Source organism: Rhinolophus ferrumequinum, chromosome 22 (assembly GCF_004115265.2).
Source record: "Rhinolophus ferrumequinum isolate MPI-CBG mRhiFer1 chromosome 22, mRhiFer1_v1.p, whole genome shotgun sequence".
Classification (NCBI taxonomy): Eukaryota; Metazoa; Chordata; class Mammalia; order Chiroptera; family Rhinolophidae; genus Rhinolophus; species Rhinolophus ferrumequinum.
Genome location: NC_046305.1, coordinates 35,902,774 through 35,925,033, shown reverse-complemented (window position 1 = coordinate 35,925,033; position 22,260 = coordinate 35,902,774). Strand labels below are relative to the sequence as shown.

The following is a 22,260-nucleotide window of genomic DNA, read 5'->3' as shown; positions in this document are numbered from 1 at the left end:
TACAGACCAATCATTGATCAAGAAGCAGAAAGCCTTCTGCTTATGGCCTTCCCGCTCTTCTACCAACAACAAACAAGGATAGTGACATTATTCCTTTCTCAGATTTTTGAACTACTGTGATAACTCCAGCAAGGAGAATTGTTATTACCTTTCTGATTCCCTGCAAACAGTCGAGGATGGTGAGATTGTAAGTGCAATTTCCAAAGGAAGCATCCCTATAAACACACACAAAAAAACTTAACATTAAAAACGTGCTTTTAAAATATTCAGATAATAAAATGCCCACGTCAATTGGACAATGCTTGTTTGGCTTCACAGCTGTCACCTATGTAACACATCAGATCCTACTAGTTAACTATTCCTACAGCTTAACTGAAGCACTCCTGAAACTGCTTTAATCCAATTGGCAGAATTCATAAGACAGTAGATAAAGAGCCTGAGTACTGGAGTCAGACTGCCTTTGTTCCAATTCTAACGCTGCCCCATATTGGCTGGGACCTTGAGCAAGTTAGGTGGCCTCTATGAGTCTTTTTTTTTTTTTTTTTTTTTGTTTCAGGTGCACAAAACAATGTAATAGTTAGATGTTTATCATTTATATCCCTCACACTGTGTCAGCCCCTCTCCCCCCAGGCTCTATGAGTCTTGATTTCCTCAACTGTAACTTGAAGTTACTGAGAGTAACTACCATTCATAGGACTGTTGTCGGACTACAGTAAATAAAACTGTAAAGTCCTTCATATAGTGCCTAGCACAAGGAAGCACTTAATAAATATTATAACTATTCTTCTTATAAACAGTGAACTGGACTATTTCATTAAGTAAAACATTTACCATCACTAGAGGAATTACCACTTGTCAGAGGGATGGTAAATACAAGTGTAAAAATGCAAGGGGGACAATGTACGGTCAATAGAACCTAAGCAGTTATCCTCATGGATTAAATGCCACCCCTCCCATCCTGCCCCTCCAAACAATCTCCTCTAAGGATCCATGAGAGCTCTAATGCACCATGAAGTGTTCTATCAAAAGGAGTGGGAACCTACTGCACCGAAAATTGAGTACTTCATACTTTATTTAGTTTTTAGAGCAACTTAGCAGACCTGCTTTAGGCAACATAAAACTGAAGTATCAAGTTCAGGTCAGTTAAGCAAGAACTGGCACCAGTGCTTTAACACTAGCAATGTTCCAAGGTGTCCAAGGCAGGAAACTTGACCTCAAGGCTCTCAGTCTCTGCCCAGCCCCCACTGCTGACCCAAAGGAACAGAGCTGTCAGGCACCTGCCAATGACAAAGTCAAAGGCACCACACAAAGTCGGTCAAGGGCAGCAGAAGGGAAGGGCACACGAAGGTGTTCCAGGGGAAGAAAATGATCTTTAAGGGCCTTAACCTATAATTAACATAAAACCAAGTTTTATATCTCAGCCATCCAAGGTAACTTGATGGCTGCTAAGCCATGAATTAAAATGCAACTTCAACATCACTGAATTTCAGCATTCTGATAACCTAGAATAAAAACAGTAAGTTAGCAAAACAGCATAACAGAAATGTTTCTTAAGTCCCGAAACTTCCAAGTTAACCTGTGTAACTAGGAAGGGTTACTCTAGATATTTAAGTCTGGTTTCAAGAGTTCTTTTTTTAATGCCATCTGAACTCACGGGTCAGTGAAAAATAAAACAGTCCCCCTTTCAAGTATCTTGTAAAGACATAAAGCATATATTGAGAAGCAAATTTTAATGGACTAAACCAGAGGAAGGAGTAGGTGTGGATGGACCTAAGACAAGGTACTCGTTTATATAAATAAGCACACAGTCCCTTGTAGACACTTGTCTCTTAGTGTGCTATGGACCTTCAGCAATGTGACAAATGTTGTGGACTCCTTTTCTCAGAATGATGCTTTTAAATGCATAAAATATAATACATAAAAATAACAGAAGATTAATTCAAAGTTATCAATATATAAAAGAACAAGTTTATGACGCCATAACATGTACTTTTTTATTACTATATTACATAACAAGGCCTAGTAGCAGGTCTGATAAGGACTATCATTTTGAAGAAGGAATGAACATGAATAATATGTTAAGATACACGCAACAACTGTAATGGGATATAAAAATGTCTGTCATTTCTATTGTGATAAAGTCATTTATATTGCTAATACTACTACAGTTTACTTCCAACATTTATAATTGAATGTAATCTTATAAGTTACAAGGTTAGTGAAAATATAGAGTTATTTTGCCATCTAAATTCACTGACTCTCTGAATAATCTCCACAGAACCTATATTAAAAACTACTGCCTAAAGGGAAAAAAAAAAAACAACTTCTTTGTATTTAAAAAGAGTAAAAAAAATTACAAGAATTGGAGGTACTCTTTATTCCCTCAAGTATATCGTCTCACGCCTAGACTTAGCTAAACAAATTCACAAATTTAAGTTGTCAGAAAAGCTCCAGACTCAGTCTTTCTGAAACTGTCTGCAAAGTATGGTAAGACTGTCATGCTATCTCATGTCCTATCACAGCCACAGTTTTACCAAGGACTGAAAAGAGCTCTGGTGACTTGGTGATCAAATCTGCAGACTTGAGAGTGAAGGGAGAGTTGCTATGCCACCTGATATGAAGCAGTCACAACTGGATGGAAAGACAGACAGAAGTCTACCAAGTGAAACATATAATAAAGGATGCAATAAAATTAAGTCACATCCTCAGGATTGGGGAAAGGAGATGAAACACCTTTGTGGAAAACCTACTATGCTGGGTAATTTAGATGCACATATATTATATTATGTTAGATAAGACCCGGTCTTATATTGTAGTAAAATAAGACCAGGTCTTATATTAATTTTTGCTCCAAAAGACGCATTAGAGCTGATTGTCCAGCTAGGTCCTATTTTCAGGGAAACACAGTACCTACCAAAACCTCACTAAAAAAAGAATTTTAAAAGGCTTTTTTTAAATGGAATCCAACAAAGGTCAGGGAGAATAAGAGAGCAGACAATAGCAATAAAATTCTGAAAGCTGGAAATCAGATAGATGAGTGGTAATAAATTAGAAGACCAAGAAAAAGGAATAGTAAGCTGACAGTGGAAAATCAGAGAATCAACATCCAATTAATACCAGATAACTCTCAAAAGAGTCAGGAATTGGCAGCACTGGAAGTGAGAATGAAGGAAATAACTAACATAAGATTGAAAGTCCATTTAAGAAGCTGAGAAGTTTTACTCTATAAAAGCAACATTGTCTCTTATTTTATAAATCAATCTTCCCTGTTGATTTTCCTCAACCACCCAATATAGTTAGAACCAACTGAAAATAGAATAGTTGGCCCTGGAAGGCAGCAAAATACAGGCCTGCCCCACACAATGTTCAAGTTTGATTTGGAAGATTGCTAGTGAAGAATAGTTTTCACCTCATGAAATGGAAAACACCAGGCTCTATTAACCTCAAAAGTCCCTCCCTACACTCAAATTATGTCATTATTTAACACAATTAATGATCTATTTCCTCTCCATATATCTCTCCTGGACCCTTCCCAACAGAATTTAAAGTTTTTCAAATATCTACTATCTTTAAAAGAAAAAGACCATTCAAAACTTTTTGACTCTACATCTCCCTTCACTAACCACCCTCTTTTTGGCCTCCTTTTTAAAACAAGACATCTCTAAAGAATTACTCGTCTTCCTGGCTCCATGTTCTCTCCTCTCACATCTTAACCTCCTCCACGCCATGAACGTTTCTCACTAAAATCACCAATGATCTCCACATTGCTAAGCTCAGGGGACTTTTTTTTTTTTTAATGAGAGAAAATTCACTAGTTTAGCCTTTTTAAAGTGTACAATTCAGTAACTTTTAGTATATTCACAATTCACATCACCACTAATCCCAAAACATTTTTATCACCCCATAAAGAAACTCTGTAACTATATGTAATAACTCCCCATTCTCCCTCCCCCTGAATCCCTGGCACTTACGAATCAACTTTCTATCTCTCTGGATTTGCTTATTCTAAATCCAGCGAATATTATGCAAACATCATTTTTTTTTAATATGTCAGCAACAAGTAACTCCCTCCTTTGAATACCCTCTTCACTAGGTTCCTGTATTTTTGTTCTACTTCTCCAAACATTACTCCTTCCCAATCTCCTTTGTATAGTCATCCTTTACCTTCCAATGTTTAAAAGTTAGAGTTCCTCAAGGTTCAATTCCAGACTCAACTTTGTCTCATTCCATACTCCCTAGACCAGAGACTCTCAAACGTTAGCATGCATCAGCATCACCGGGATGGTTCCTTAAAACACAGAATGCTGAGTCCCACCTGAGTTTCTGATTTCATAGGTCTGGGGCAGGGCCTGAGAATTTGCATTTCTAACAAGTTTCCAGGCTGGACTGATGGGGGGATGGAGGGTGAGGGTGGGGGTGGAACCGCATTTTGAGAACCACTGCCCGTACAATCTTTTCTACATAAACTACCATCTACCTGCCAATGACCCTCAAATTTATCTCTCTAGCACAAACTCCTGTAGACTCCAAAGCAGTATAGCCAACCACATATGTGACATTTCCATTTGGATGTCTTAAGGCATCTCAAACTCACTCTGTTAGAAGACTCTCTTGCATCTGCCCCACCACGAACCAATAACAACTATCTGGTCCTCCAGCCCTCCATATCTCAAGCTAGAATCCAGAAGTCCCTCCTTCTCTCTCATGCCTTTTATCCAACCAGTCATTATGCCCCATTGTTGTTCCCTCTTAAATGTCTCTTGAATGCAGTTCCATTGCCACCACTCATGGACTACTGCAACAGCCTTCCTACATCACTGTTAGCCTGTCTAGTCAGTTTTCTTCATTGCAGCCAGAGCGACATTTTTAAAAGGCAAATCTGATCCCATCAATTTTCGACTGTAACCCTTCACTGACTTCTCATTGCTCTCAAGCGAAAATTCAATTCCTCAACTCGAATACGTCTTGTTGCATATGTCCCTTCCTGTCTCCCCGGCCTCCTCCTCAGTTCATGCTCCCCTCACAATGGCCTTTCCTGAGCTCCTCAGATGGGGCACCCTGCTCTCACCACAGAATCTTTGCTGCTACCAGTCCCATTTCTCCTACTCACCTTTGCTAATGTTACCTAGCTCATCCTTCAGATCTCAGCTCAAAGATCACTTGTCTCAAGTGAAAAATTTCCAACCCCACCCTGGCTAGATCAGGACTCCAAGTTTTTTTCCCATTGGAATTAACTATAGTTTGACATAGATATATCCTGGTTTGCTATTTGAATCTGACTACATATAGTAGTCCTGAAGAAGGCAGGATCTATACATTTTTTACTCCTTAGTACCTAACTGTCTCCTTAGTACCTGACACAATGCCTGACAGAAAACAGATACTCAGTAAATGTTTGTAAATAAACATGTAAATTAAGTAAAGGAGCTTGGGAGCTCATTCCAAGAAAATTTTCTATAATATTCTATGACCATTTTTGTTAACTCAATAACCTAATACCTCAATCCTCACTAGCAAGAAAAGCTTTCTTTGCATTAACCCAAAATCCCTTCTGTCCATTTAATACCATTTCCTTCTGTTCTATGCTAAAGAGTATTAATTGAACAGAACTAAAAGCAATGGTGCTCAAAGTAGTTTTCTCTTCCTTTGCCAAGAGGTATTAAACACAGTTTTATTTTAACAGAGACACTTTAGAAAACCTACAACGAGCTTTTAGGATTTTAATCATTATACCAATGTGCTACAAAGCTTTAACTCCTACAGTTTTTATTGCAGTTACAGTTCCCAATTGTTTGCTTAACTCCTGGTTTGCTTTTTCACTCATTCATCCACGCATTCATTCATTCCTATTTATTGAGCCAAATATGTACTGAGTTGAATAAGAGGACATGTTGTATTTTTCCACTTCCCTAAAGGACCACTGAAATCCCACAGACTTCAACTGTGGGGGAAAGTTTGCATCCCCTTCCTGCCTGGGAAAACTACAACTCTTACGCTTATCTGTCATGATAGTTTTACCATGTATTGCATTACTCTCTTAAACAGGTAAACACAAAGCTACTCTTCGTTCAGAGATAAGGTAATACCCCAAACACCCAGGGTTTCTAATCATTTATCTCTGCTTTAGAATAAATCATGTGTCCCTAACCCTCAATACAGAAGACTAGCGTTATAGCCAACAGCTGACTAAAGACATCCAAATATAAAGTTAGCTCAACCTCATGCCTCACCATCTCCACTCCATCCATCCTGACAACTCTGTCTTTCTAAATGTGACTTCTAGCATTACAGGCAACTGAACCATAAAGCTATTATGATGTGATTATAGGAATCCACATAACCATGCCATTGGGAGAGCCTGGAAGTTAATATTTGTTGAATGAAAAACTAAACGAATGAATATTTGAATTGATGGAGCAATTGGGATTTTCTGTTTATCTTTACAGAAAATCTTTTTTTTTTTTACGTTTTTGCATTGATTTTGCAGAGAAGCAGAAAAAAAATTAAATTTAAGAAAACTAGAATCATCACCCATAATTAGATACAAAGAGAAAGGGTTGGAATCACTCTTGTCCTAGAGCTGTCTCTCTACAGGCTCTCAAGAGTTGATTGCTAAATATTCAGAAATTTCGAGAGCCCAAATCAGTGTTGGTGGGAATATTTATGCCACGAAAATCAGCAAACACTTTTTACATACTGAGTTAGGTTACCTGCATACGACGGCTTATAACCTAAGAATCTAAGAAATTACTGAGAATGCAGCAATCCTGTAAATGCTAATAATAAGGAGATGAAACCAGAGATGAAAGCACATATTTACATAACACAATAAGAAAGCAGTTCTGGTAATGAAGTTATTTGAAATGAAGAAAGTATGAATAACTGAGGCACAGTGTTTACAATGTGGAAACTACACTAAAGAATGAAAGAGAGCTGATGATAAAGAAATATTGGGAATGACTAAGACCTACATATGTCTTGATTCCATGATTCTCCATAAATTCTCTGGAGAGCCAGTAGTTAGGAAGTATGTACCTATCTGCAGAGCAATAGATTGAAAACATCTCGGAAGTTATCTAAGCACCCTTCCAAGCACTGAATTAAGCCCCATCTACCCACCCACCACAGGATAGTGAGCTTTTTAAGGACAGGGAATGTGACCTTTATGTCTGTATGCCCAGGGTCTAGTATGTGTTAGGCACATTTCTACGTTGTAGATGTTGAATGAATGAATGAATGAATGAATGATCATTACCAGGAGATCATTCAACTTGGGCCTGAAAAACTCTAGTGGCTGGGAACTATTGACCTTTCAAAGCATAAATTAAAGAAAACAATCTTTAATCATAAACTATGTTCAATAATAAAAACAATCTCCATCATTGTTGTCAAATGAAAATATAATACCAGCCACAAAAGAGTCACATCATGTAATTTTAAATTTTTTCATAACTATTAAAATAAAGTAAAAAGAAATAAATTATATTAATTTTAATAATATATTTTATGTAATCCAATATAGTATCTGAAATATTACCATTTCAGCATGTAATCAACATAATTATAAATAAGGTATTTTACTTTTTTAATATTAAATCTTTGAAATCCAAGGTGTATTTTAAAGTTACAGTCTATTTCAGTTTAGATTAAAGAAATTTCAAGTGCTCAACAGTACATATAGCTAGTAGCTACTGTTTCAGAGGTTCAGCCCTAGACTACATTGTATGGATATTTGGGAACTAGACAATACCCAAAATATTTTATACAATTGTCCAAAGTACACCTCGCTTCCAGTCTCTGAACAAATCCATGACATATATGTACCAGCTCCAGGGAAAAGAAAGAGCTGATTGTTTATATTATCTAGGCCTATGGATAAAAAATGTATTTGATAAGAATTAGTGGGGAGAACAAAACTATTTCCCACTCATGAAAGAACAAAATCAAATGGTTTCATGGGACTGAGCCAAAAGCTGTGCACTACCAGTACTTAACAAAAAAGGGAACACAGAATCTCCTGCTTTTCAGATTTAACGTAAGGCTATACACTAATCATTTTGCTCATCTAAGAAACAGAGAGATGTGAAAATTCATTTGTAAGTCATGGCTTAAAAGGTCACATAAAGTCAGCAGAATAGGATCAGTCTGGAACCAGCAATAACGGGCACCAGGAAAACAGACCAAGGGCTGTGCTCTGGGCCTTTTATGAACAGCTGAGTGCTACCGATTTAACCACACTCATTTTGCTATAAAGATAAAAAATAATTGCCTTTGATTCAGGTATTGAAAATAAGACTTTCATATAATAGGTATTCAACAAATCAACTATGTTCATTAACATAAATGATTGCAATCTTGTTCCAAACTGTATCAATTAAGGCTGGCTAGGGAAACGTACTATAAAGAGTACAAAAAGTGTGGCACGGGCCTTTCTACAGAAGGTTTGGTAACACTGATCTGAGACGATAAAAATAGGAATAAAAAAAATAGTCTGAGCCAATTTTTACAACTAAAACCATTGAAGCACTGCTGTGTTCCAACAAAACAGAATAGATGCAACTCACCTACCTCCTTATGTGTATTTAGTTAGTCTCAGAGACCCTGACAGTTGTTTCTGTTCTCAGATCCTACAGAGTGGTGCTTATTTACCACTTTAAAAATAAAAAATCTGATAAAGAGCCTGCTTTTCATGGTGGTCCAAGTTACTCAATGTGCCCCACTGTTGAGAATGGATTAACAGTTTGGACTAGATAAGCCATCCATTTCCATCTAATTTCAACACTCAGGAAACTGGCACTTCCTCGCTGTTCAAAACTAATGCATATTTTTTACCATCATAACAAGCATCAAAAGCAAAGGTTTTTCTATTTGTTCATCTCTGCTTCAGGGGGTACATATGAGTCCAAAGATCAACACTGAGAAGCCAAGAGGTAGCCATCATACAGAAAAATTGAGAAAGAAAGGAAAGTCTTAAGAGAGCATAAAATAAATTTTGCTTCCACATTTTTCGTACTCAAGAGAAAAACATGGTAAGGAGAACTTTTTCTTTGAAGTGCAAAGTTAATTGCTAAATAAACTATGACAAAAATCACAATATCATATTTAAGCTAACAAATATCTGGTTCAACACTTTATGTAAAGAGATATATTTTATAATTACATCTAACACCTACCAGCACATGTTTGCTTTAGAAGAAGGAGGCAACCTAATACTGTGTTCTTAGTGGATGACCCCTTTTAGCCTTTGTTAGAGACCTACAAGCTCTGGCTTGCCCACAGCACCCAGAATCGTTGCTTCAGAGGTTTCCCATTAAGACGCAGCCACAGTAAAACTGAACTCAGCAACAGGGCTATCACTAGGGGTCACACCAAACAAAACAAACCCCTCCCCTAACACAAACAGTATGGATCCATTTTAATGACAAATGTCACCAAAGGACTGCTGTGGGAGGTCTGTGAGTTCTCTGTCAAAGGTTTTCTGGCCTCACATCTGCTCTAAGACAAAACTTGCATATTGCTGTCCAGAGTAGATAAAATACCACTATTTGATAAGCCAACCATCTATTTCCAAGACTCTCAGGAAGCAGCACAAAAACAGTTCCATGGAAGGCAGCATATTATTCTAACCCCAAGATATCACACAGGTGTGGATCAGAAAATGTATCCTGGAGTGTTTCAGAACACGAATTCTGCCAGATGTTAAATGAAACTGGGGGGATAGAAGGGGGTGGAAAGGGATTCAGGATGAAGCACTTTGAAAAATTCTGAGTTAAATAAGCTACTTTATTACTCAGAACCACTCAGAATCTTAAAAAATGGGAATGTGCTTTGTAAATCTCCAAGTCAGAGTTCTAAACCTACTTGATCATTGAATCTTTTCTTTTTCTTTCTTTCTTTCTTTTTTTTTTTTTTCTTTTTTTTGCTGTGGCAGATCGCATAGAGCAGTAATTAGTGCTCAGTCTTGGCTTGGCAGCATATTGACATCATGGAGGTAGTTTTTTAGAAATCCCAACACCCAGACTTCACCCCAGACCAATTATATCAGCATTTCTGGAAGTAGAACCCAGGCATCAATATTTTTTAAAGCTTCTCAGACTTTAAAACCAAGGATGAAAACCAACATAAGTTTGGGAAACACTGACTTACACATTCTAGCCTCTTCTCCAAGCTAAAATAAAATAGCATTCCTGAACCTATCCAGCAAGAGACCTGCAAAAAATAAATAAATAAACTAACAACTGGTGATAGGACATCCAATATTCATCCAATATTCCATTCCATTAGATGTTAGTGCAGGACCATACCTCAACATCACCTCTGCACCTACTTGTTATTTTTCCTGCATGCTTTCTGTATTTGTCTTCCAAAATGGGACCCGGGTGTTATTTATTGTCTGTATAGTTTTAGTTTTATTCCCCATTTAACTTCATACCTCATGGAAAAATTGGTTTTTATCAGATTTATGAATCATCAATACCAAAAACATATACCAAGCTGATACATATGAACCAATAAACAAAGAAGTATAAAATTAATTTATAAGTACAAAGGAGATCTATGAGAAGTGTTGTGCCATTGAGATTTGTTACCTTTTCACTGTTTTGTGAGACTTAAAGGGTTTTCACACTGTTTTATGAATACCCTAGAATGTGATTTGAAAACCTCTGCTATTGATTGCCAAGAAAATAATCTGGGAATAACACTAAGGGTTGATGACCTTGTGGGACCTTAGGTAAGCTACAATTAATATGACTTTGGGGAATGATTGGGCAGTAATATAGACTATAAATTTGGTAGTACATGGAAAGGAAGAGGACCTAAAAAGATTCATACCAGGCTTGCCAATTCAAACTCTGCAGACTCTAGATCCAGAGTAGAAAGGTCTCTTGTTTCCTTGAAGGTCAACTGCCTAACCAACACTAAAGATGGATGGACTCAAAGAATTAAAGTAGGTGAAAAATGCCCTTTTCCTCTAATTTTCAGCTAAAGTCACTCCTAATAAGCCCATTGGCTAGCCTTAGTACAAGTGAAAAGTAGTTTTTTTACAAAACTACTTTACAATTAAATGGAATACCCTAATATTGACTTGCAAACACTAACAATACAACAAACACTCCTGACTGTCACAGCAAGCCAGAAATTCTACTATCTCTAGTCTACAATACTTACTGTAATCAAGAACAGATAGTAAATGAGGCTGTGGGTGGCAAATTAGGTAAAGGTGGTCAAAAGGCACAAATTTCCAATTATAAGATAAATAAGTACTAGGGATACAATATAAAACATGATGACTACAGTTAACACTGCTATATGGTATATTTGAAAATTACTAAGAGAGTAGATCCTAAAAGTTCTCATCATAAGGAAAAAAAATTGTAACTATATGAGGTGATGGACGTTAACTTATTGTGGTAATCATTTTGCCATATATGTATGTCAAGTTATTATGCTGTACGCCTTAAAACTTATACAGTGCTGTATGTCAATATCTCATTTAAACTGGAAAAGAAAAGAATAGGTAGTAAAGCTATCCAAATATTCTTTTTAATTTGCCTCATCTTTAGATAATTTTTAACAAACTCAGATAGTCCTTTCAGTTATAATAATGTACCTCCATGGCAAACATCATATTATATAGTATCCTACCGAACCTATTATAAAAGACAACCTATGCCATACAAATGAAAAATTACAGCACCTCAAATCAGTACTTGAATTGTTATTCTCCAGTTTTCATCCTAATATGAAAGGTACTCCTGGGACTTACCCCTAACATCTCCTCCAAGCCCCCATTCTAGGGTTAAACCTCTTTCCTCAGTATTCCCATAATACCTATCTCCTAACTCTAATAAAGCACTTTAATTGCTTTACACACCCACACACTTACAAACTGCATACTGAGTTCCTTGGAGCAGGTACCTAGTTGTCCTAATAATCTTTTGATCCATAATCTATCACAGTGACCGGCACAGAAAAGCAATAAATAAATTGATGTATGTATTATTCCCTGGCACACAAATAAGAAAAAAGAGCCCAATCCTCGCCCTCAACAGAAGACTCAGCCGTATGTGGTGGAGAGTCAGCCACGCAAACAAATGATCAAAATACAAGACATTTACTTTAATGGTGTATGTAGCAAATGTAATGGGGCATGAACATGATGTAATATACAAAATGTAATAGGGAATTACAGGGCAAGGACTTGCCAAGACTCTCAAGAAAAATGACGAAAGGCTTTACAGAAGAGACTGCTCAGATAAATGTTTGTTAGATGAATAAATCCTGATGAACAGCATTATGTAAATTCACAGTAGCCCTTCATTAGAAAGACACTAAAAATATATAGCAACCACACTTTGACAAGCCTTCAAAGTGGTCTTCATTTTAAAAAAACTTTAAACAATAAAACAATTACACTTAAATGGAAGTTCCTTTAAGGCTTCCAGTTTTTAAATAAAAGTGTTAATGCAGCAGCATATTTTTTTAAAGCTAGATAATAAAAGTGTAATTTAACAATAAATGGTATAAAAAAAACCTAGTGGATAATAAAATCCTCATTACAAATGAAAGTCAAAGCAATGATGGCTGACCAGAACTAGTATGAAAATGATTCTTTTTTTTAAATTACAGTTGACATTTAATATTATGTTAGTTTCATGTGTACAGCTCAGTGGTTAGACATTTATATAACTTATGAAGTGATAAAGATGATTCTTGATACTGCATTAGCCTTAGTCAACTTGGGCCGTAGACTAAAATCAACTCACATCCTATCCTAGCATTAGGGAAAATTAACTTTCTTTAATCAAATTACCGAAAACTAGTAGTATTCTTTCAACTAAATTCTTCACTAAATTATAAATACACTACTTTGTCGTATTTTCTACTTCAAATGTATGTATATGGTTTATGAAGAGTCTGGATTTAGAAATACAGCTTAATGCAAACACAACTCTTAGTGTCTTGAATCATAAGAAAGACACAACTTAGAGCTACACTCAAGGTGAGACTATTATTATTGGAGGCAACAGGTGCCTAAACCAACAAACAAACGCCTCCTCATATTTGCACTAAGCATTCTTTTCTCATATAATGAGTACCTTTATGCAAACAGATTACTAAAATCTCTTTATGACTAGCAATACTATAGTTTTCTTTATATTATTGTCTGAGTTTCTTTCTTCTGAAATACATTTGAGACCATGTGAATTTAAAAAGCTACAATTAAAATAATAGGAAATGAGTTAAATATTTACCTTTTACAGACTAGTTAAATGCATTTCTGTACATTATAAAGAAATGTGACAGAATGAAGAAGGAAGCTCTCTATGTGCTCATATGAAAAGATATCCAAGATGAGTTAAGTGAAAAAAATCAAGGTGCATTATAGTATATGCAGTATGCTACATTTTGTGACATTTTGTGCTTTTTATTAGCTCTTCAATAGCTAATTAGCTCATTCTCTAGATTACTTGAGGATACTTTCTTCTCACTATGTACTTTCCCCCTTGATTTCACTGAGAAGATCGAGCACACTAGGGATTGTCTCCCCATTCCTTCTCCGCACCTTGACACCACCCTGTGCCTAATAATGCTCCCTCTTGTGGTTTGAGAAACAGAGGTGAAAATCCCTTGAACCTTAAGGGATTTAGTCTTAATTTATTCACTCAAATATTTACTAAAAGCACTTTTAAGTGTCAGGTACCAGGACCTGCTCTCTGTGAGTTTACAGGAGAGTAAGGAAGATCAACAAACAAAGAGACCTCCTCCTCAGTCTTCCCCATTCCTTTCTTTCACTATTGTTGGTATTTATGATATTGTTAACAATAATAAGCAATTCATAGGCTTGTAGATTTGGACACGCAAAAAAAGGCAAAAATATTAGAATCATTCACAACTCTATCAGCGATGACTGTTGTGAGAGTTTTGATGTATGTTCCCCTCTACTTTTAAAACAAGCTCAAGTTTACCCAAAATTTTAAAAAGACCTTCTTCAGTTAATACTTACAAAATGTTCTTTTCCAACACTCTAATAAAAAAGACAGCCTTCCTCAGGACAAAAGCTTGATTTGTGTGCTAAACAGGTGGTTTAAAATCCTCACTAAGTATTTCTTCCGGGAAGATGCTTAGAGGGTCTTATTCTACATTCTCAGCCCCTGACATTTGGTCAGAGCTCAATCAATGCTCATGAAATGAAAGGATGAATGAATGATGTTGATTACTGAAATCTAACAAATCTTGACATGGTTATTAGCTCATAAATAAGGCATTCTTTGTGCGTCAACTGTCAAGATATAGGAAGGATTCAAGGAAAAAAATTATTTCCTAAAAGGAGAAGGCCACTTTATTTTTGTTATTAAGGTTGGTGCAAAAGTAATTGCGGTTTACAAGGTTAAAAATAATTGCAAAAACCGCAATTACATTTGCACCAAGCTAATAGATGGGGAGAAAAAAATTCTGAAAAAAGGAAATAATATGAACTACCATTTCATTTCATTCCACGTAACATCTTGGTCACAGTCTTGAAACAATTAAAAAACACAAGAATCCAATTCTAAAGTAGTTAAGGGTCTAGCAAAATGCTACAGCCCAAGTCTCACAAGCAGTTATACCTGAATGGAAGATACGGAGGATTGGAGCCAGACAGCAGTGCTCTGTAAGCTTCTTCTGGTGTCTTCTTCAAATAAATTACCTATGACAAATAAATAGCAACATTTAGAATAGCACCCAAGGATGACTAATTTAATTATTCACCAAACTTGCATTTCACTTATTCCACTTTGAGGTACAATGCCATGGTGATGATGTTAGTCTTTAGACAGCAACTGACCTGTAGCCTTTGGCTTAAGGATGAGTAAGAACTTAGAGACAGAAGGCAGATCCATAAAGAGGCCACCCAGGGCTATTTACAAGGCACACTGAACAGATACAATGGCAGGGTTTCCCTGTTTGGGAACAGAACAATTGTAATTCCATTATTGTACTGTGTGCTCACCAAAGACCAATATGGGCCTCGCTGTCTTTCAGAGGAGATCTGCCACGAGGTAATTCAGTGCCTGGTGCACTTTGAAAGACATCTAAGGGTGAGCGCAATACCCACAGGAGAGCTACTGAGTTCTCTGTCTGCTCTGAGGAAAGTCTGTGTTGCTCTCTAAACACGCAATAAAATCACAACGAAACAGTGAAAATGCAAGCAGGTAAGAGCATTGGAGAACATATTGGCTTATCTCTTGATACCAAGGAGACTTGAATTCCTCTGGTCCAGCATGACAAACTAATCTTAAACAAAGACATAAACAAAAAGGAGCTCTTCAAACCAGTAAACAACTTCCATTTAACCAACTTATTGACTACATAGTATGTGCCAGGCACTGTATCGTACTGGTACCTTTCTTAATAGAATTTATATTGTTGTGGAGCAAGCACAATAATTAACAACAAAAACAAATGTCCAAGGTAAGTGCTGAAAAGAAAATAAACAGGATCCTGGAAAGAGAATTGAAAGGTGTTGCTTGAGCTAAGGCAGTCGCTAAGGAAGTTAGGAGAGGTCTCTGGAAGTCATGTGTGATAAGATGTGCAGGGATAGAGCCATGAGAAGACCTAAGGGAAAGGAGGAGTAACAGAGCCAGGGTCCTTGAGGCGGGAAAGCGCTTGGTGAGTTGGACAGAGAGGAGATCCGTGTGGTTAGGGCAGGGGAGGGTGGGAGAGCCAGACAGTGGCTGGATTGTGAAAAGCAATACAAATCATGGGAAGAGTTTGGTTTTATTCTAAGTGCATTTTCAATGCTTTAATTCTGTGCTGAGAGCATTGATCCTTTTCCTCTATAGTCTGAATCAAATTTGATTCCTAAAATCCCCTCTACCTGGAATAACATTATTTCCTTAGTATGTTCCAACACCAAAACCCTATGCATTTCAATGGCAAGAATGGCAGTCTCAGTTCTTACAAAGTAGGCTTTACCCTCTCCTTACAGTCTTTCTTTGAGCTTTAAGCTATTCCACTAGCAATATATTACATGTATGTATTAATAATTATTAATACTTTTCAGGACATGAAAACACCTCAATTCTGAATTCTCTAAAGAAAACAAAATAAATACATAAAAAAATACTTGTATATTTAATAAGGAAGCTCCGTATTCATTTGACAAGTAAATATGAAGGTCTGATAAAGCAGACAGCAGTGCTCTGTAAATTTAATATCAAGCAAAAACAGCACAGAAAACGAAACCACTATAAAAGAATAATCTAGACATGAGGCCCAGACTATACAAACGGAGAATCACATCTCAAGTTGCCAACCCTAGTTTTAAAACCATTTTCGGTAACCAATATTAAAACAGGATTGTATAGTACTTTAATGGGTAGGTTATATAATATAAATAGAGTTGGTTATAATGCAGTGATTGTCAAGACTAAAGATGCAGCGGTATTTGCCTGCTAAAAGGGAAAGCTGCTTGGAGAAAGCTTCTGTGTTTGGATTAGATAATTAAAGCTTATACAAAAACCTTTGAAAAGCAAAATTACATTTCCCACCTCAGGAGCAATTACATTAATTCCCTTTCATTGGGATGCAGATGCAGTTATTCTGCAGGCGGGAGGCAACAGCCTGCATGAAATATTTCTTTAGACTGGCTGCCCCACAGGGTTTCGCTACTCATCTTACCTGCATGACTTAGCACACATGACCTATGTTCTCACACTGTAAGATGAGAGTCTTTGTTTTTATTTTTATCCCAGCGCTAAATTATTAATAAGTGCAAAGTGAAACCCAACAGAGGCCATCTAAATTCCAGGAAGACTCCAGGGGCAGGTAAATGCAATGACCTTTTACAACCTAATGATAGGTACGTGGGAGAGTGGTGAAATGTTCTAATAAATGAGGGCATTGCAGAATGCACGATTGCTGGGACCATTAAAATACCAAATTCCTGGAGAAAATATGTCATGGATTCTCATGTCAGGTCTTCTTAGATGTTATGTCTCCTATTAAAAAGAGAAACAGGAACAGATACAGATGAGGCTTAATTAAACCTTGGAAGGAAAGCAACATTTAAGCTTTGCTGTTGAGGAATCTGAAGCTCAGAATGGTAAGGAACTTTCCAAACTCCCACTGCTGCTCTGGGATGAAGTCAGAATTCCAACACAGATCTGACTCCAAAGCCACAGTAACTGTACATGTTACATCTGCTTGAAAATATAAACACAGGCAACAGAAGCACAAACCTGGAAAAAAAGATTTCTACTCTTCCAAATTCCTAAATGCCATTACACTTGATATTTAAAATCAGGTGACTTCACACTGTTGACAGTTGTTGTGTCTGAGAAATAGGGCTAGTGGAGGCCTAGGGGAGTGAACAAGTACTTTCTACTTTATATTTCCTACTATCTCCACATGTCTTGTATTTTGTACAGACATGGATTAATTTGTTGGGTTTTTTTAATGTGGAGCAACTGAATACGGTAGTTATGAAATGTTAAATGTATATTTTCTAAAAATAAAATCTTTATCTAATTAGCACTCAAAAATTTGTTACCAGATATTCTAGTATTTCTAAAACCATTCTCAGAATAAAATTAATTTCAAAGCATGTCCTCAATATCTTGATTTTCCTTTTCTTCTTCTCAGGAAAAACAAAATAATACACTGTCTACTCTTCTCACAAGATATTAGCATATATAAAACCAAACTGTAAGAATCTTCCCAAACCTTTGATTGATAAAACTTAACAAAAGCCCTTTGCATAGTGCTTCGAGTACCATACCAATTTATCCCTGGAATAGTGAGTATATGCATCACTTTTACAAAATTGCTCTTCTCTTGCCAGGAAGTTCAAAAACCTTCTCAGTAGAATAGCATTTGACTATATTTTCATGTTTTTAACTGACTAGGAGTCAACCAATTATAGTGAACTTTTTTCTGCTTAATTAAGTTTGATGCCAGGTACCGAGGACCCAAATAACTTAATTTCCTTAACAAACGATTCTTAAAGAGCCAGTATACGTATATACTTGTATATCTCCAATAACTATGAGGTTTCTATTTTACGACATAATTAACATTATAGTATTACAACTATCATAATATATATTGTTTACCAATAAGTCAGTATTTCCAAAAACTTAATCATACATCAACTCTCCCACTTCTGCCACCACATGTAGCATCATGTATTACCATTTCTCTTTAAATACACATTCTCTTTTAAGTTACATCAATTTCTCCTAAAGTGTTTTATATCATTGCTTTCAGTGGAAAACTTTGCATGGAGTCTACACATAGATGAATACTAAATTACATAATTTAAAATTTTAAAGTGTTTCTGTATACCACACATTGAGAAGTAATTCAACAAATATTAAATTTGGACTAATTTTATAGAAACACCAAACCAACCTAGAAATTAAATAAAATCCTTTTAGAATTAATCTGCACATACTTCTAAATAAAAACCTCCTCAAAAAGCCCAGCCAGGCTGCCAACCCTTCACCACAGTAAGGTCCCCACCTACCTTTCCAGGGGAATTTGTCACTGCTCCTTAAATAAACCCCATCCACTAGCCTGGACTCCTCACCATTCCCTAAACATACTTGACACCTTCTGGCATCTAAGGTTTTTTTCTAGAATACTTACACATCATCTCTGCCTATTTAAATCTTATTTCATTAGATCTAACTCAAATACCACCTCCATGATACCTTACTTCTTCAGCTTTGAATCCTTTCCCCTTACTTCTTAGATTCAACTCTGAAAGTGATAAGGACCATGATAATTATGATGATAATAAAATCAAAAAGTTATATAGTGCATACCAGTGCCAGGCATTATTCTAAGCACTTTACATAATTTGGCTCATTAATCTTCAATCACCCTGTGGGAGGTGCCACTGTTATTATCCCCATTTCTACTGTACACAGGAAATGCTGAGACCCAGTTGCTCCAGTTGGTCACACTGCTACGGTGAGGTGGAGTCAGGCAGTCTCATTCCCCATATCTGCTCCTAACCACTTCCTGATGGGCGCTCACAGCTCTGTTGTGATTATTCTCCTTTATACTAAAGTAGAAAGCTCCTTGAGTGCAGTAACCAACTTTTCCAAACCTTTATTCGCCTTAACAATGCCTTCTGTCAGAGAGATGCTGGGTAAATATATGTTTAGTAAATGACTGCTTTAAACTTGTAAAATACTGTAGGGGCCCAGAATGAGCCACCCCAAGGTTTGCTCAGTAGTAGGCAGATGACTTTGAGCTAAAGGCAATTTTAGCTTCAGGCTCAAGAGAAACTTCTCCCCTTCTTCCCCTTAACTACATAGATAAATTTGAATGAAGGGCCTTAGCCGTATGAGAGTATTAGAGGGAACTGCTTTTGACCTATCCGTAGAGCAGGGAAGATGTCAATTTACAAAACGTCTGCTCTTCTTATCATCCTGCAGTGACCCTCTGAAGCCCCCAGAGCATCTTACCTCATTCCTAGCTAAGGATGTATTGTATACCTCAATCCCCCTTTCTATCTCCAAACCTCTGATCTGCAGGGTTCCCATGTGCACAAGATTAAATTTGATTTTCTCTTGTCAATCTTCCTCTTGTTGATTTGATTGTCCAGCCAGCCAAAAGAATTCAGAGGAGGGAAAGGGGAACTTCCCCCTCCCCCACAATAGTCAGAGTACATCCACCCTAGAGGGTTAATTCAGTTTAATTAGTGAATGAGATTTTAAAAATATGTCACTCCAACTTTAGTGGTAATGCCCAGGGGAGCTAGTGGAATTAACTTTCTGAGCCCAGTCTTATGAGAATATCAAACTAGGTATAGTCAATTCTTCAATGGTGTGCTTGCTAAAAGAGAAAGTAAGAAAGAAACGATTTAAAAAAGAAAAGCTCTCACTCAAACGATTTGTATTCGCTTATAGGAAGTATTTTGAATCAAGGCATATTACCAGACCCAGACTTTCACTCTCCCACTTTCCCCTGTGTCTGTTCTGGAGCTCCACTCAGCCACTCCCAACACCTGATGGAAGGCAGGAAGCAAGAGGCAGAACAGAAAAGTCCTCATAGATCAGTGGGTTTTTACTTGCTCACAATTTACACAGGAACCTACACACATCCAAGGACACAGGGAAAGTCTGCAACTTCGATAAGATAGTGTCAACAGGGCTGTAAAGAGGAATGGTCCATGAAGTGACCAGACTAAATTCGAGCCTTCTTTGCATCCTGGTAGTGTTTAGATGGCCACCTTTTCCCCTTCCTTGGGACCACAGCTCTAAGTCACTTTAGCAGGGCAGCCTTCCTTGGTGACCTGATGAAATCAGGCCCCTTATGTTCTCAAAGTTCCCTGCTCTTCTCCTTCCAATTCTTACCCCAGTTTGTCACAACATGGTTCTTGTAGTCTGTCGCCTTGGCTAGGCTGTAAGGATTTCTGTCTCTTCCATATCTGCAGGACTCAACACTGTGCCTGATGCATAGCACACACTCCAAAAATGTTTGACTATGATATCAACACATAGTAGATAGATAGAGGGTACTTTATGTGAGAACAAGCATGACATGGTCACACAGTCATTAAATGCAGATCATCTATCTAGAGAGTAGGTGACAGAATGTAGTGGTTAGGTACCCCGAGTCCACAGCCAAGCTGCCTGCGTTCAAATCCAGGTTCTTGCACTTACGAGCTATAGTACATCAATTCTTTGTTTCCATTTCCTTACCTGTGGCAATAATAACTGTAACTGCCTCATAAGACTGTTGCGAAGATTAAATGAATTAACAATATATGTTAAGTACTCAGATTTGTATCTAGCACATAGATAGCTCTTCTATAGCAAGGCACCACAGAAAGGAGATAAATTTTGGTCCCCAAATATTTTTTTCCTTTTGACCCCCTATATCCATGTGAATATGGACCCATAACTGTTATTTCTGAAACCTTAGCTCTGTAGCCTGTCTAATATGCAAACATGAAAACATGAGGTTGTAAATGTCCCCATGGTTGCCATATACCCAAACCATCACACACAGACCATCATTCAGTTCAACCCTCTCATGTTAGAACACAGACATTGATCCTACTGTCAGTTCTATCTCTTCAAAGAGCCTCCTGAGTGTCGTGGCGCCTTAGTATCAACAACCATAAAATCAAGGCACTAGCCCATTTTATCAAATCCACTGTCAAAATATCAGAAGATCCCAAAATATCAGAAGAGCCCACATCTCTCTTTAATAACGTACCTGTACCAAAGAAGAACTGATGCTGCAATAAATTTTATTTATTTTTCCCTATGTGAACTTCTCCTGAACAAAAGAATAAGATGACCAAGCTGAGTTTGTTTTTAGGAACAGCAAGCAATTACCAGTTACCTGCAAAGAATGAACCACAGAAGTCTACTGAATGAACATCTATAAAAAAAACAAAAAAACTATGAGGTGAGAAACTCTGCAAAGAATTAAAACACAAAATGTTTAAAGTCGCTTCCTTGGCTCCCAAGACTTTGGTTCTCAGACTTCTTAAATGTCAGAGCACTTAATTTATAAACTGCTTTTTCCTGAAGACAGCATTAAGTCTGAATTGTCATACATAAGCACAAACAAAATGTTTAATTTTATTATTTTTAGCAACATTTTTCTTCTTAATCATTTCCTCCCATTATAACCAGTGACTGAGAAAACAATACCTGTATTCAACTTTAAAACTTAAAAAAAAGAGAGAGAAAATAGGAAAAAGGCAAACATTTCTCAAATGTACTATTCTACTTTTGTTCTAATTGCCTACAGAAATAAAAATATTCAGTGTTAAACAATCACTTGCAAATTAGATAGGTAAGTCTGACTACAAACCAAACATGCAGCTGAATGTTTAAAACAAGCTGTATTTTATTCAGTCTATTTTAAATTTATTGTACTGAATAGTCTAATTAAAACAGAACAAGAACAAATGCATCTTGTTTCCAATAGTCTTTAACACACTGTAAAAGAAGGTAAGTCATTCTTCTTATTCTTCAAGTTTTCAGTCTATTATAAACCACAGATTATGAGGTCTACAAAGCATATGACAATGCATCTACTTAACAAACATGGAGGCAACACTGATTATACAAGAAAGTAAGGCAGACCTGATGGCAGGTCTCTATCTCCATTGATTATTTCTGCCCTAAAAATGCTTACTCATCCGGCATCCTTATGAAAACCAGGTCTGGAGATGACTGGGTTGAGGTGATGTTTGCTCTGAAATACTCTCATGTGACACCTCTTTCCATTTTAATTTTAATTTGG

The 22,260-nt window shown here is 36.8% G+C and overlaps 1 protein-coding gene across 2 annotated transcripts in view; it reads right to left on the bottom strand.

Moving 5' to 3' along the window:
• The window catches only part of CDC14A (cell division cycle 14A), a 147,186-nt gene that overhangs the window by 68,979 nt on the left and 55,947 nt on the right, over positions 1-22,260 (bottom strand). For both annotated transcript variants that reach the window (XM_033093974.1, XM_033093973.1), the window contains exons 5-6: positions 14,613-14,692; positions 149-215 (exon numbers count right to left, since the gene is read on the bottom strand). In XM_033093974.1, coding sequence (XP_032949865.1) covers positions 149-215; positions 14,613-14,692 — 147 coding nt within the window. The remainder of the gene's footprint in view (positions 1-148; positions 216-14,612; positions 14,693-22,260) is intronic.